Source organism: Rhyacophila brunnea, unplaced genomic scaffold, assembly GCF_057557595.1.
Source record: "Rhyacophila brunnea isolate RB1 unplaced genomic scaffold, BYU_Rbru_1.0 scaffold_24, whole genome shotgun sequence".
Classification (NCBI taxonomy): domain Eukaryota; kingdom Metazoa; phylum Arthropoda; class Insecta; order Trichoptera; family Rhyacophilidae; genus Rhyacophila; species Rhyacophila brunnea.
In genome coordinates, this window is record NW_028232904.1 from 9,013,410 (window position 1) to 9,027,976 (window position 14,567).

The window sequence follows — 14,567 nt, forward strand, 5'->3', positions numbered from 1 at the left end:
TTAATTTTTTGCCACGAGTAAAACTAATTACTGGTTACTGGGATACCGGCTGATTAGTAATTAGTGACATTCTATGCATCGGGGCCTATGGAAATACGATTTATTTATTCTTTGTCGAATAATTTAATTGTTTTATGACACCTCCCAACAACCGTACACATGTTGTGTAATATATTTTATAATGCGAATGTAAAAGTAAACCAATGAATGTATAATTTTATTTTGATTCTTTTTATTATTGTCAAGAAATCTGATAGAATATCGGTGGATGACATTGAGCTACTATACAAGCTGCTTGTTGGCGAATTTACAATCTGCTTGTAAACTCGCCCAGTGTTATCATCGAACAAGCTAACAAGCAGATTATAAACAATCTACCGAGAAAAGTTGAAAGCCCGTCAACTTAACACGCCACACGCCGGCGTGTGGGTCTACTGCGTCTGCACAGTAGAACGATAGAGGCGACTTCACGGTAAAAAAATGAACTACTCAAAACGTCCTTTCAAAAATGACAGTTTCAACGAGTGAAGCGAGTGGAAAGTTTTGTGTGTCATCATCACAATCGCAGTAGCTGACTCGCCCGATTTTAAATTCACCAACAAGCAGCTTGTAAAGTAGCTCAATGTCATTGACGCTTTATAGATGTACCATCATAAATCGTCCGGTCCATCTGATAGCTTATACTGGTTTATCGATAGCAGTGAATTTTGACAGGGTCAAAATAATTTTAATCTTTGTAATAACGAATACAATACATATTATTATAGAAGTGTTGAAATACAGTTTTTTAGTACTTAAGAAACGATAAGTATGTATATTTTATGAAATTCACAAATAGCACAAGTATTTCTCATGTTTTAAGAAAAGATTTTTTATGAAAATAATTTATGTTTGTTTTGGGCGGTTAGATATATTGTTCACACCGTGCAAGACGTCATTTAAGCGTTTACCAACAAGTTTTCGATTTTGTCATTAACTTAATTCTTGGAGTATAACTGTAGCTATTTTCTTCTCGACTATAAAATGCTTTGTGTCTGAAAAAGAATGTATCGAAATTGCTTCATAATTAAAAAAAGCTGTTTTAGTGAAAAGCCGTATAACAAGCAGTTGTATATTGTGGTACAATCATATACAGCATGACAGTTCCATCTGTCATTTCTGTAATAGATCAATCTATTAATTTGTAATAAGACTTACTATTATCATCATCAGTAGCCCAACAAACCCAGGGCGAGTCTTAAGCGTCAAATATATTATGATGCACGTCGCGGACTATCACGTGACATCACAGTAAGCTGCCGCTACGGGAATTAAGTGTGTAATGTCGTTTTTATTGGTGTTTAAAATGTTATCAGACTAATGCTCCTATCCCCATAGCACATTTATTTTTGAACCTTTAAATGCACATTGTCAGTTAGCAAAGTCTGCCGAAATCACCAGAACAATGAGGTCACCTCACGGGTACCGCACTGCATCGACACTCGTATGACGCAATGAACGTTTTTTATCCTTTTCTACATGCCCTACACATTTTCGATTCATGTCAAAATCGCGTGTTTTTTGTTTTTTTAGCGGTTGGCACTGTATTTTCTATCAGAATGTTGTCTATTATCTATGGTCTGCAGGTTGGACTCTGTTCAAAATATTATCTATGGATACAATATCGCAAGTAATTTTAACGTATGCACATGTAGAAGCTGTTAAAATTAATTGAAATTAGCATGAATAATGAATAATAATTCAAAATAAAAATACTAAAAATAAATAGAGTTGGCACTCTCTATCATTGATTTTACAGAGATAGTGATAGTTCAAAATATTCTGGAAAATGACGAAACCATAGACTAAATTTGTCGCCGTGACAGTACGCGACGTGTATCATAATGTAATTGAAGCTTTAGACTCCTCTAAGAACATACTCCATCTCCCTCTATCCTGGGCCAGTATCTTCTGGGTATTGACACCGTCCAACCGCTGAAATTTGGGCCTGTCAGTCCGACCGGTACACAGGATTTCTCTCAGCGGATGAACACTGTCCATTCTTGCTATATGGCCCGCCCATCGAAGTCTACAAAGTTTAACGAATGTGGAGATACATTCTTCTCGAAAGAGTTTGTCAAGCTTCTGGTTTTATCGAATATGCCATTCTTCTCCTTTTACTATTGGCCCACATATCATATGCTGTACGTTTCTTTTGAATACATCGAGTGTGCGCTCATCGACTTTCGTGAGAGTCCAAAACTCCGACACGTAGGTCAGTATTGATCAGATCAACGTCTTGTATATCAGAATGTTTGTATGATGGAAAAGGACACTAGATTTTAGCTGATTTTGTTCACTAAGTTGGCATCTGTAAGACCAACTTACAATGGCTTTCTCGTTAATATCATTTAGTAGTCTTACCGTCAATGTGCAATATAAATTAGATGTTGTACTGTCGAAGAGAGTGAATTAATGTTTGTCCATTTTATATGTTCGAGCATGGGCGGACGTCACGTGTTTAGTCAGCTACCATCGCTGCCCAATTAGTATTCTCATAACAGTTACAGCTTTGTAACAGTTACCAGGGAAGCGAGGTATACAAAAGTATCAACATACTCGAAGAGATAATCCTATTTGCTTACTATGTTAGTGATTAGTACTCCAGTCAAGAGTTAAAATCTCTTCAAATGCCACAGTTACAATAAGTGTATTTTAAATTCTGAACTGGTTGTGAACGTATAAATGGTATCTTGCATTGACATCAAGTCGAATTGAAATGTTGTAATCCACTCTTATCCGAGAGTGTAGATTTTCATGTGACAAACTGTTTGTTTCGTTCCGTATTCCTATCGGTGTGACAGTTTCACAATTTAAATTGTGTCGTAGTTCAACACACCGTTTTGCTTTCGAATTAGTGCTGATTTTGTGATCTGTTAGTCGTAGATCGTAGAGAGATGTTTGATTTTAATACATATTATACACAATATATTATAATTATTAGAGTATAGTATAACTTATACTATTTTTTTATCAATGTTATCCTAATTTTAGTTGTACGCCCGTTTACTTATGTTGCATTTTATATTTTAAAATGAATAATGAAATAATTGTTAACATTTTGTTGTTATTTTTGTTAATAAATTTAGTACTGGTGCGTAATTCTGTCGATGTTAATTGAAAATTATCAATACAAAGTTGCAAAAATGGCAGTTTATATGTATAGTCCGGATCATAATTATTTAGTCTTGGCGTTGCATATGTCAGGCATGGCCGCCACATCCTTAAGTGGGCCCTAGGCCAGAATCTTTGGCTGCCTCCTCCCTACCTATTGCTAAGGTTATAGGCAGTTTTTTTAGCGATTTTTGAGTCTAAATACATTTTTTCGACATAATTTAAAACTATTGCCGTACTTAAAAATATAGTGAACAGTTGAAATATAGACTTGTATATTTTGAACACGAATGTATGTAATAAATAATTAGTGCCTAGGAAGGTAGGACGTTGTAATATGCGGGCCTAAAATGGATTGCCTTATGTAATGAAATAAAAACTACTACATAAAGGTTTGTATATTTATGTACTCGACTGTAATGCGTCGGCTACACGGCAGCGACTTGCCTGCGCGGTCTTGCCTGTGCAAAAAAGACGGAACACTCTCGCGTGGCCACACGGCACAGGTAAGACTCCGCAAACCTCATTACGTTTACAACAGAAGTCGTCGTCGTGAAAACACTGTTTTTCGGAATCGCAACAATGTCGTGTCAAGTGATGATTTGCTTTTCTCATAATCGTTTTTCTACTGTTTACTGGTTAATAAAAGAGAAATAAATTCTCCAGATCCAAATGGACCAAACAATGGCTATTGAGAAGAAACATACACTCGCATATAAATCAGCATTTTTTGTTTAATTTAATATAATATATACTAGTGGCAGTGACGTCCCGTGGGGGTAAGCACATTGAGCGTCGCTTGGGGGCGGTAGTTACTCGAAGGGCGGCAAATCGAAGAGAATCAATAAATATATATAGGAATAGGTACCTACCTAAACTTAGTAATAACGGAAATATCTTTCCATTAAAAAAATCAATTCACTGGTTGGAAACAAATGTACCTACCTATTAATTATGATAAACGGTTTAACACGGCTGTATTTTTTTCATCCGGTTCGCGATTGTCTATTTTACTTCCGTTGTCTTTGGAAATCACTCCTTGATAGCCAGCAATGACAAGTGCAGATTTGCGAATTATATTTGAATTATTAGCACCTAATTAATGTATCCAAATATTTTTGCCAGTCATTCGCAAGTTTTGAAAGTTGTCAGGTGTATTTTTAAATATATCTGAAACCGTGGACTCGCAATATCGTCTATTGAAGTAGAGATGAAATTTAAATTAAATTTTGGCAGCGACTTGCCTGCGCGGTTTTGCAATAAAAACGGAACACTCTCGCGTGGCCAAGTAAACTGCGCAAACTTCATTACGTCAGAAGTCGTCGTCGTGAAAACACTGTTTTTCGGAATCGCAGCAATATCAAGTGACGATTTGTTTTTGTCTCAAGCGTTTTTCTATTGTTTATTAATTAAAAAAAAGAGAAATAAATCCTACAGATCCAAGTGGACCAAACAATGGCTATTGAGAAGAAATATACACTCGCATATAAATTTACTTAACGATTTAAGAGAAGATCCAGCTGACTGGCGGAATTATTTAAGAATGGACGAAAATGCATACACTGAGTTACTACATTTGGTTACGCCTCTAATTGACCGACAAAGCACAGTGATGCGTGAATGTATATCGCCTCATGAACGATTGACGTGTACTTTGAGGTTTTTAGCTACGGGAAGACCATATAGGGATTTGAGATTTTCGGCAGCAATTTCTCATCAAGCCTTGTCATCAATTATTCCGGACACGTGCAGAGCAATATACAAGGTTTTACACAAAGAATATATGAAGGTTAGTTTGTTTGAATTATCTTTATTTAAAATAAAAATATGTTGTTTATAATTATTAAGACATTGGGTTATAATGTTGAACAAATTCTGAGACGCTTTGCTGTGTTGAATTATCAATTAAATTTTGTCTCTGAAGATTAATTTTGCTCATGGAAATTGGTTGAGGGTTGGTGTTTGGATAAAGTGACATTGAATGGAAAGATGAATATAGTGCAGTATTTTGATCACTAGTTACCAGATTACGTGTATTGATATAAGATCTTCTACTGAGATTTCCCAACTCGGCTTCAAAAATTGCGTCGTTGATGATTTTTTCCAAAAAAATGCGCTGGTCGTATGGCAAGCTTCGCAATTTGTGGGCAACATTGCGGCCAAAACTATCATGTTTATCTTCGGGTCTTGTTTCAATTATACGTTTCCCGACGGAAGTTGGTTGGTGTTTGGATAAAGTGACATTGAATGGGCAGATGAATATAGTGCAGTATTTTGATCACTAGTTACCAGATTACGTGTATTGATATAAGATCTTCTACTGAGATTTCCCAACTCGGCTTCAAAAATTGCATCGTTGATGATTTTTTCCAAAAAAATGCGCTGGTCGTTTGGCAAGCTTCGCAATTTGTGGGCAACATTGCGGCCAAAACTATCATGTTTATCTTCGGGTCTTGTTTCGATTATACGTTTCCCGACGGAAGTTGGTTGGTGTTTGGATAAAGTGACATTGAATGGGCAGATGAATATAGTGCAGTATTTTGATCACTAGTTACCAGATTACGTGTATTGATATAAGATCTTCTACTGAGATTTCCCAACTCGGCTTCAAAAATTGCATCGTTGATGATTTTTTCCAAAAAAATGCGCTGGTCGTTTGGCAAGCTTCGCAATTTGTGGGCAACATTGCGGCCAAAACTATCATGTTTATCTTCGGGTCTTGTTTCGATTATACGTTTCCCGACGGAAGTTGGTTGGTGTTTGGATAAAGTGACATTGAATGGGCAGATGAATATAGTGCAGTATTTTGATCACTAGTTACCAGATTACGTGTATTGATATAAGATCTTCTACTGAGATTTCCCAACTCGGCTTCAAAAATTGCATCGTTGATGATTTTTTCCAAAAAAATGCGCTGGTCGTTTGGCAAGCTTCGCAATTTGTGGGCAACATTGCGGCCAAAACTATCATGTTTATCTTCGGGTCTTGTTTCGATTATACGTTTCCCGACGGAAGTTGGTTGGTGTTTGGATAAAGTGACATTGAATGGGCAGATGAATATAGTGCAGTATTTTGATCACTAGTTACCAGATTACGTGTATTGATATAAGATCTTCTACTGAGATTTCCCAACTCGGCTTCAAAAATTGCGTCGTTGATGATTTTTTCCAAAAAAATGCGCTGGTCGTTTGGCAAGCTTCGCAATTTGTGGGCAACATTGCGGCCAAAACTATCATGTTTATCTTCGGGTCTTGTTTCGATTATACGTTTCCCGACGGAATTTGGTTGGTGTTTGGATAAAGTGACATTGAATGGGCAGATGAATATAGTGCAGTATTTTGATCACTAGTTACTAGATTACGTGTAAAATCTCGCATGACGTAAGTATATTGTACCATTAATAACATTATTTATTTCTGTGCCGGATTCTTTAAATATAAATATTATAACTTCCTTCGTTATGCTTTTATAGTAAAAATTCTAACTCTCACAGACTGGAACCATCACGGAGAAAGCTTAGTTTGCCCTAACAAAATTGCCAAAAAAGCATATAAAAAAAACATAACATACATGTGAGTTTGTAATTTCAAAATTTGAAATTGGTTGTCTTGGAGTTTCTTGGTCATTCAAGAAATTCATCAGGTTAAAGTACCACAACGATGGTGTATATATGTCCTCAGTGCCAGCGCCTGATCTTTCAGATTCTTTCACCTTTTTCATTTCTTTACGGTATGAGCTTCGCAAAGAGTTAATTTTTTTTATCACCATATCTCTATGAGCATCTGGTTCAACCTGTAACGATATGATAATATTAGTAATATGTAATTGCAGTTACCTACATACACGTACGCCATGGCCCCCACAAGGGCGACTAGCTAAATGAGATGGACAGAAAACAAAGAGACTTTATAAAATATTGACCTGTATTTTGTCATGCAACTAAAATTAATTATTTTATTAGGCACAACAAAATTATTTCTTTCGCCATCCCGACGTATTCGGCTCTTGTGATTTACAATCTTTATCGCCGTCTATAGGCACTATTGTCTTTTTTTGCCGAAATACAATACAATCATTAATAAGTTGGTAGGTACATCAATTCTTCTTCTTCGATGGCGCTACAGCTCAAGTCGAGCCCTGGCCTCCTCCACCGCTGTCCTCCAGCCGGAACGGTCCTCCGCACGTCTCTTCCAGTTCCTGATTTTTAGCAGCTGGTTGGCATGTTTTGTAACATTATCACCCCATCGTGTGCGTGGTTTTCCCACTGGTCTTTTCCCCCCTGGGTTTCCTTCGAGGATCTTCTACGGTATCCGTGACTCAGACATGCGCTGGACATGGCCTGCCCAGTTTAGCCTCTGGAGTTTTATGAAGTTGGAGAGTTTTGAATCTTGGTATAAGCGGTATAGTTCCGTAGTGTTAATAATAATAATAATAATCCTAATTCTCCACTCCCCACCATCATTCATGGGTCCGTATATCCGCCTAAGGATCTTTCTCTCAAAGCAATCCACCATTTCAGCCGCTTTCACATTTAGCGTCCATGACTCGCACCCGTATGCAACGACTGTGCGTATGACGGTTTTATAGAGCCGCGTCTTAGTTTTTCTGTGGACATTTCTGGATTTGAATATGGGCAGCAATGAGAAGTACGATTTATTTGCAGCAGTTATTCGGGCTTTTATTTCTTCCAGTTCCTCGTTCTCTTTTGTAATATTGGAACCCAGGTATGTGAACCGGTTGACAACCTCAAATTGATGATTTCCAAAACTGGAACTTTGGCCCAGCCTACTCTGATTTTGTCGGCTTTGCACCATGACTTTAGTTTTATTTTCATTTACTCTTAACCCTTTATAGGACAACTTTTTTTTTAAAGATATGTGCTTAATTATTTTTTTATGTATTCTATATTCATTTTGATGAACAGAAAAAATATTTTTTTTTTTGAAATGTGTATAGTTTTTTCGTAATTATCGATTTCCCAGCTGTCAGTTTTCTGACCGGTGTCCATTTAGGTAAAAAAAATATTTGTCCACAAAAATTTTTTTTAATAATTTTTTTTAGGAAAAAATTATAATTTCATTTATTTCTGTAACAATAATAATTACTTTATCAATTTTATAGAAATTTCTCAAAATAATAAACGTTTCTAAGGCCTTGTTGGCTTTTTCTTTTGTTCAGACAATTGATACGGCATAAAACACGGTATGCAAAAGGATACTTTGCAATTTGTTACTGAGCTTCGTATCACTTTCAGCATAGTGCTGCAATAACCACATCTACAAAGTGTACATTTTTCTGGATAATGATTTGAATTGATATCGTCAGGAAATGGAGGTCGACCAACCCTTTTTCGTGAAGTAAAAGATCCTATCAGCTGATCAGCCAACTTGTTTCTAAAGTGAAGATGTGTAATAGGTTTTTTTTTCATTATCCAACATACATTGGTATTCTGTAATTCCTTCAAATAATCTCATGAATGCGTCTTTGCCCATGTCTTCAAGGTCTTTCGCACTAAAACCTCCGCTTCTCCCATTTTCCATCCTCAGACAATAAAAACAAAATTTTGTTCGGCAATATAGGCTTCTACTTATACATATAACATTCCATAACTATTTTATTTCATTCTGAGATATGTATTTCAAAAAATTATTACAGTTTGAATGAAAACAAAAACAATTATTTTTACCCGCGATTTTTATGGAAAACATTTTTTCAAAGAATGACACATCATCAAATAACTCGATAGCGACTAATTATCCACAAAAACTAACTAGTAATTGTAAAAGTTCACTATATTTTTATATGAAATTAGATGTATTGTGGTTTAGAAATTATTTTTAGTGTTTATATTATGTAAATCAAAAAGGATCCAAATTATACAATTTGAGGTTAGATTTTCGACATGCCACTCAATAATTTGATATTATTTTACTATAACACATACAATTTATAGGTGAAATACAAAAAACTATATATTTGTATGTATAGTATAAATGTGCATACTTTGTTTGTCACGAAGTCACAATTTTCAAAAAACAAGAACTTAAAAACACTGTTGTTGAACTGGCAGCTATCATGTCGCTAAATGGACACCGGTCAGATAACTGACCGGGACACATTTTTCGTAATATACTCAATATGTGCAAACTTCAGGGCGATTGGTCAGATTCAAGACCTCTGTGCATTATCTGAGAATGATTAAAACCCATAAGGGTGTTTATAACTTGTAAAATTATAGAAATATAGACCTTAATGTTGCCGGTCTCAAAACTATCCGTTTTTCGCTTATGACCTATAAAGGGTTAAGCCAATTTCTAGTGCGGCCCTTTGGAGGTGGTCAAATTCTTTCTTCACAATCTGTATGGATCTACCCATCATGTTGAGGTCGTCTGCGTAGCCAACCAATTGGCTCGGTCTGCTTAATATAGTGCCGCTCCTGTTCACTTGAGACTTTCTGATAGCGGATTCGAGGGCTAAGTTGAACAGCATGGGAGCCAATCCGTCTCCTTGCTTAAGACCCCGAGATACTTCAAAGCCCTCCGTCCGTTGGCCATTCACCTTCACCTGGGAGAGTGTATTCTGCAGTGTGATTCTAACAAGCCTGACTAGATTTGGTGGGATTTCAAAGTCCAGAAGGACAGTGAATAGTTTTTCCCGGTCGATGCTGTCATATGCCTGCTTAAAATCAATAAAGAGCTGATAAATGTCCACATCGAATTCCCAGCATTTTTCCAGTATTTGGCGAACTGTGAAGAGCTGATCCGTTGTAGACCTTCCTGCCTTGAAGCTAGCTTGGTATTAACTTACTATGTTTTCCGCGTAACCTTCCAGTTTTGTCTTCAGAATCGTTGTGAATACCTTATAACTTGTGCTCAGGAGTGATATCCCTCTAAAATGTTCACATCGCAGTCTGTCTCCTTTTTTATATATTGGACAGATAACGCTGATCTGCCAATCCGCTGGAATGCTTTCGGACTCCCAGATTTTAAGCATTAGCTCATGCACTGCTGCTATTAATCGGTGTCCACCATACTTTAGAAGTTCTGCAGGGATGTTATCGGCTCCTGGTGCTTTATGATTCTTTAGTGTCATAATAGCTCTTTCGGTTTCACTAAGCGTGGGTGGAGAGATGCATGGTTCGTTGCACTGGTGCTGTAGTCGCGGATCCGGTGGAGTATTTTCATCCTGTAAGTTAGGGTTCAGGAGTTCCTTGAAGAATTCCATCCATCTTCGTTTAATTCCTTCTTCATCACCTATAATCTCTCCCGTTTTCGTCCGGCATAGGCTGGTGGTGGGTATAAATCCTTTTTTGAAAAAGTTGACCCCTTTGTATGCGTCTCTCGATCTGTTATTCCTAAAGTCGTTTTCCATTTTAAGCACTGTTGCGTTTAGGTATGCTCACTTCTTTGTTGTTATAGTCTTGTTGGCCTCTCTTCGCGACTGCTCGTACTTAGCTCTTTTCTCTCTCGTTGGTCTCTCTAAATATATTCGTCTATCTTCATTTCTTTTCTGTATGGCTGCTGAGCAGTCTTCATCAAACCAGTTACTTCTGGTTCTTGTAGGGCTACTGCCTATACTCTTTTCAGCTGAGAGTGCGATAGCGTTTTTGATGTTATTCCAGGCATCTTCAGTGGAGATTGCAGCATCAGATTCAGGAAGATTGTCGGTTAGAGAGTCCTGATATTGGCATATAACTTCTGGGTCTTCAAGGCTGTCGATATTTATTTGTGGCGCTCGTTGGAGCTTGTCTGTTTTTCTACATGTTATACGGCATCTACAAGATATGCACAGTAGATAATGGTCAGACTCGCAATTGGCGCCTCTATAGCTTCGGACCTTTGTTACACTAGAGGCACTCCTTTTGTCGATCAGTACATGATCGATTTGATTATGGTGTTTGCCATCAGGAGAGGTCCATGTCCACTTGTGTATGTCTTTTCTAGGGAACTGGGTTGAGCTTATAACCATGTTTTTAGATATAGCAAAGTCTATGATCCGAATTCCATTATTATTGCTCTCATTGTGTAAACTGTTTTTGCCTATTGTTCCCTGATATATTTGTTCTTTGCCGATTTTTGCATTTAGGTCCCCGATTATAATTTTTATATCATTTGAGGGGGCTTTATCATAGACATCTTCTAATTTATTGTAGAACGTATCTTTTATTAGGTCATCTTTATCTTCTGTTTCTGCATGTACATTGATGATCGATAGGTTGAAAAATTTAGTTTTTAGTCTGAGTACACATATTCTTTCATTAATTGGGGTAAAATCTAGAATACTGCCTTTTATCTTTTTGTCAACAATAAAGGCAACTCCAAATTCATGGTGACCCTTCTCCTTACTACTATGTAATACCGTGTGAGATTTTAGGTCGAACATCCCGCTGCCCATCCATCTAGTTTCTTGGACTGCTAGAACATTAATTTTATATTTGTCTATTTCAGAGACCAGTTCCTTGAGGGCTCCCCTTCTATACAGTGTTCGTGTGTTCCATGTACCAAAAATCAAGTCCATGTTTCGTTTGCGAGGTCGTCGTGGGGATGTTGCCGGTTTCCGAGGCTTTGGTTGAGGATTCGTAACAGTTGGGTTTTTACAAGGTGGGGTTGTTAACCTCACGCTCAACCCCCTTTTCGGAGGGCCATTTCTTCCTTCTCCGTTAGTCCTGACCACACCTTCCACCAGGGTTGACTACCTGATCTTAGGTGTAGTTGCTCAGGCTTCCAGGGTTCACCACGTGGAGGTGGAGATAGGAATTGAGTAGGAGAGGCTATGCGACACTATCAGGATACAGTGTCGTGCGGTACGCATGCACTACCCCGTTAGATACGCTACATCAATTGCGTTGATTTAATGAAATCTCAAATTGCAAAAATAATAAAAAACGCAATAAGCGACAAAAAGCGATTACTTTACGGGTGTTATTTGTGAGTTTATAATCAATTATTAATCATTGATTATTAATCGATGAGTGGCCGCAGCGGGGGCCCGAGCGGGTTTTTCAGCTTCCTTGGTCTGTGTGCTTGGTTTGCCATCGGAATCGTCGTCGAGAGAGTAGTCGGAGTCATCGATGTCTATATCCTCATAATCAGCATCGTCCTCCTCAGAGTTGGCGTGATCAGAGGCCTATAAGAGCTTGTCAATAAAATAATATAAAAATACATTGTTTTAAAATTAAAAATCATAAAATTTATTTATTTTCCTACAATGCATAGACTTAGTAGAGAAACTATTAAAATAAATAATCGATATATTAATTTTCGAATATACAGCGGTGGATAATATTATTGCTTTATTAATAAATCAAAATAATTAATAAAAACTGAAAATCGTAAGATTTACATAAAAAATCTAAATAAAAAGAAATATGTATTTCAATGATTTTTCTCGGCAAATTTTTAAAAGTATCTTTCTTAAGCCAATAAACCCCACCATGAATAACTAAATACCACCGCATTAGAAATATTCAACAATTATTGGAATAAGAACAGTGACGTCCCATGGAGGTAGGCAGATAGAGCGTTGCTTGGGGGCAACAGTTTCTCGAAGAGCGGCAAATTGAGGAGAATCATTTCGTATATATAGAAATAGCTACATAAACTTTGTAATAATGAAAATATCTTTCCATTAATAAATTCAGCTCACTGGCTGGAAACAAAATGTATTATTATTGACTGTATTTTTTGTCGAGTTCGCGATGTCTAGTTTACTTCCGCTGCCCTTCGACGTCCATGGTGACAAAAAACGACACCGTGCACGGATGGCACAAAATACTGTAGAAAAAATGGGGCGAGATTTTGGCGCTGCCCAGGGTCGGCATTTTGTCTAGGGACGTCACTGACTAGTGGCGAAGGGTGGAGGTACGCTGTTAAGATCCGTCATAAATGGTGCACACTAAACTTTGTCAGTCATACGTATTAGTTTTCATTGACATAAGACTGCAATTTACAGATGGTGTTGTTTAGTTTTTAAAATTCAATTAAACCCTGCGAAAACCAAGCCATAATAGATTATAGTCAAAAAATACTAGTCTATCTATAAAATATCTAAAATTTTGCAATTAAATCATACGTAAATATGAATATTTTATAGATATAATATTTTTTTTTATCTATTGTGATTTTGTTTAGGCAGAGTTTAATGAATTTAAAAAACGTACCAACAATAATATGTGTAATATTAGGTATTCTTAATCCAATGAAAACAAATAAGTATGAATGAAAAAAGACCGTAACCGTCGATGAACTGAGGGCGGCTCGTTAAACTCGGTTTGCGCAGTTAAATTTCAAGCAAGTTGAATTTTACGCAGGCCACACTTTTTGGTTTGCGCGGTGTACAGTTTTGCCGTCCACACGCTAGGGTTTGCCTGCGCAGGCAATACTGTAGTGAAGCATGAGCGTGTGGCTGGCCTTTAAGAGAATGAATTTTTTTTAATTGGGTTTAATAAAATATCCATACCTACATATGACCCAATGTGCTGTAAAATATATGTAGTTACATATATTGTTGCTTATAGTTATAACTTTCTATATTTCGAAGTTTAAAACTCGTTTAAGTATCCACTGTGAGTTTTTTCTGTCATAAAAAAAGTCATCTGTGAGATATATTACCAGGGAACACATAATTAATGGGAACTGGCTTACCTGACTGCGAAAAATATGGGAAAGTATTAAAGGATTTTTGTATTTTCAATAGTTACATCTGTATCATAATACTATGCATGTAACATGCATTCAATATTAAATTTGAGGGCACTTGGCGCAATTTGTTATACTTGGTTTTATGGCCGGACCATCATAAAGTAATGTAATGCTTCAAAACCTTGGCGATGCAATGGCTTTTACATTCATATCTTATTAATATGTTCTGTGGATTACGTCATTTATATGTTTCTACTGTAAGATTAAAATTTTGTCAGAAGTTTTAACAGCTAAATATTACAACTTTATACGTGACAATATAAAGTATTTTGACACGTCTCATGTGGGATGAAAAACTGTCAGGAGCTGAGACTTTCTGTCTCATAAAATCACCGAATTCAAAGTAAAATGCAAGGAAATTGCGTTTACATATATCTGTCACATAATATGGAAAATCAAGCACCAAAAAATGGTGGCTTGATGGTATTCAGAAAGCTGGTGGTTGTTAACTGAAAAAGAACAGACAATTGAATGGTGTAGCAGTCTATTTGAGGCTGCCAAAGTCCACTAGTCTGTAGCACCAGAAGGGAAGAAATCATGGCATAAAATATTCTTCAAACTATTACATAAAAATAATATCAGTGTGGTTCCACTGTCATGCAAGCCTGAACTTGTTCTGATCAATGAATATGATGTCTCTTGAAATATTAATCTCACCATAAAAATCTCAACAGTGGATATAGAGCATTATAGTATGTACTTATTTTGAATCAA

General features: G+C 36.7%; 1 protein-coding gene across 1 annotated transcript; it reads right to left on the reverse strand.

Annotated features, from left to right (window-relative positions):
• Positions 1 to 5,747: 5,747 nt before the first annotated feature.
• On the reverse strand, positions 5,748 to 7,051 carry LOC147069003 (uncharacterized). Its single transcript, XM_085951585.1, has 2 exons — positions 6,685 to 7,051; positions 5,748 to 6,214 (listed from the first exon to the last, which is right to left on the reverse strand). Exons 1-2 carry the CDS (start codon positions 6,919 to 6,921, stop codon positions 5,882 to 5,884), a joined length of 570 nt encoding a protein of 189 aa, XP_085807711.1. The 5' UTR covers positions 6,922 to 7,051; the 3' UTR covers positions 5,748 to 5,881.
• Between the last annotated feature and the right edge of the window lie 7,516 nt (positions 7,052 to 14,567).

Coding starts and splice junctions, on each gene's coding strand:
- LOC147069003 (XM_085951585.1), bottom strand. CDS start 6,921: ATGGTGATAAAAAAAATTAACTCTTTGCGAAGCTCATACCGTAAAGAA. Junction 6,215..6,684: donor TATGCTTTTTTGGCAATTTT/GTTAGGGCAAAC, acceptor AAATACTGCACT/ATATTCATCTGCCCATTCAA.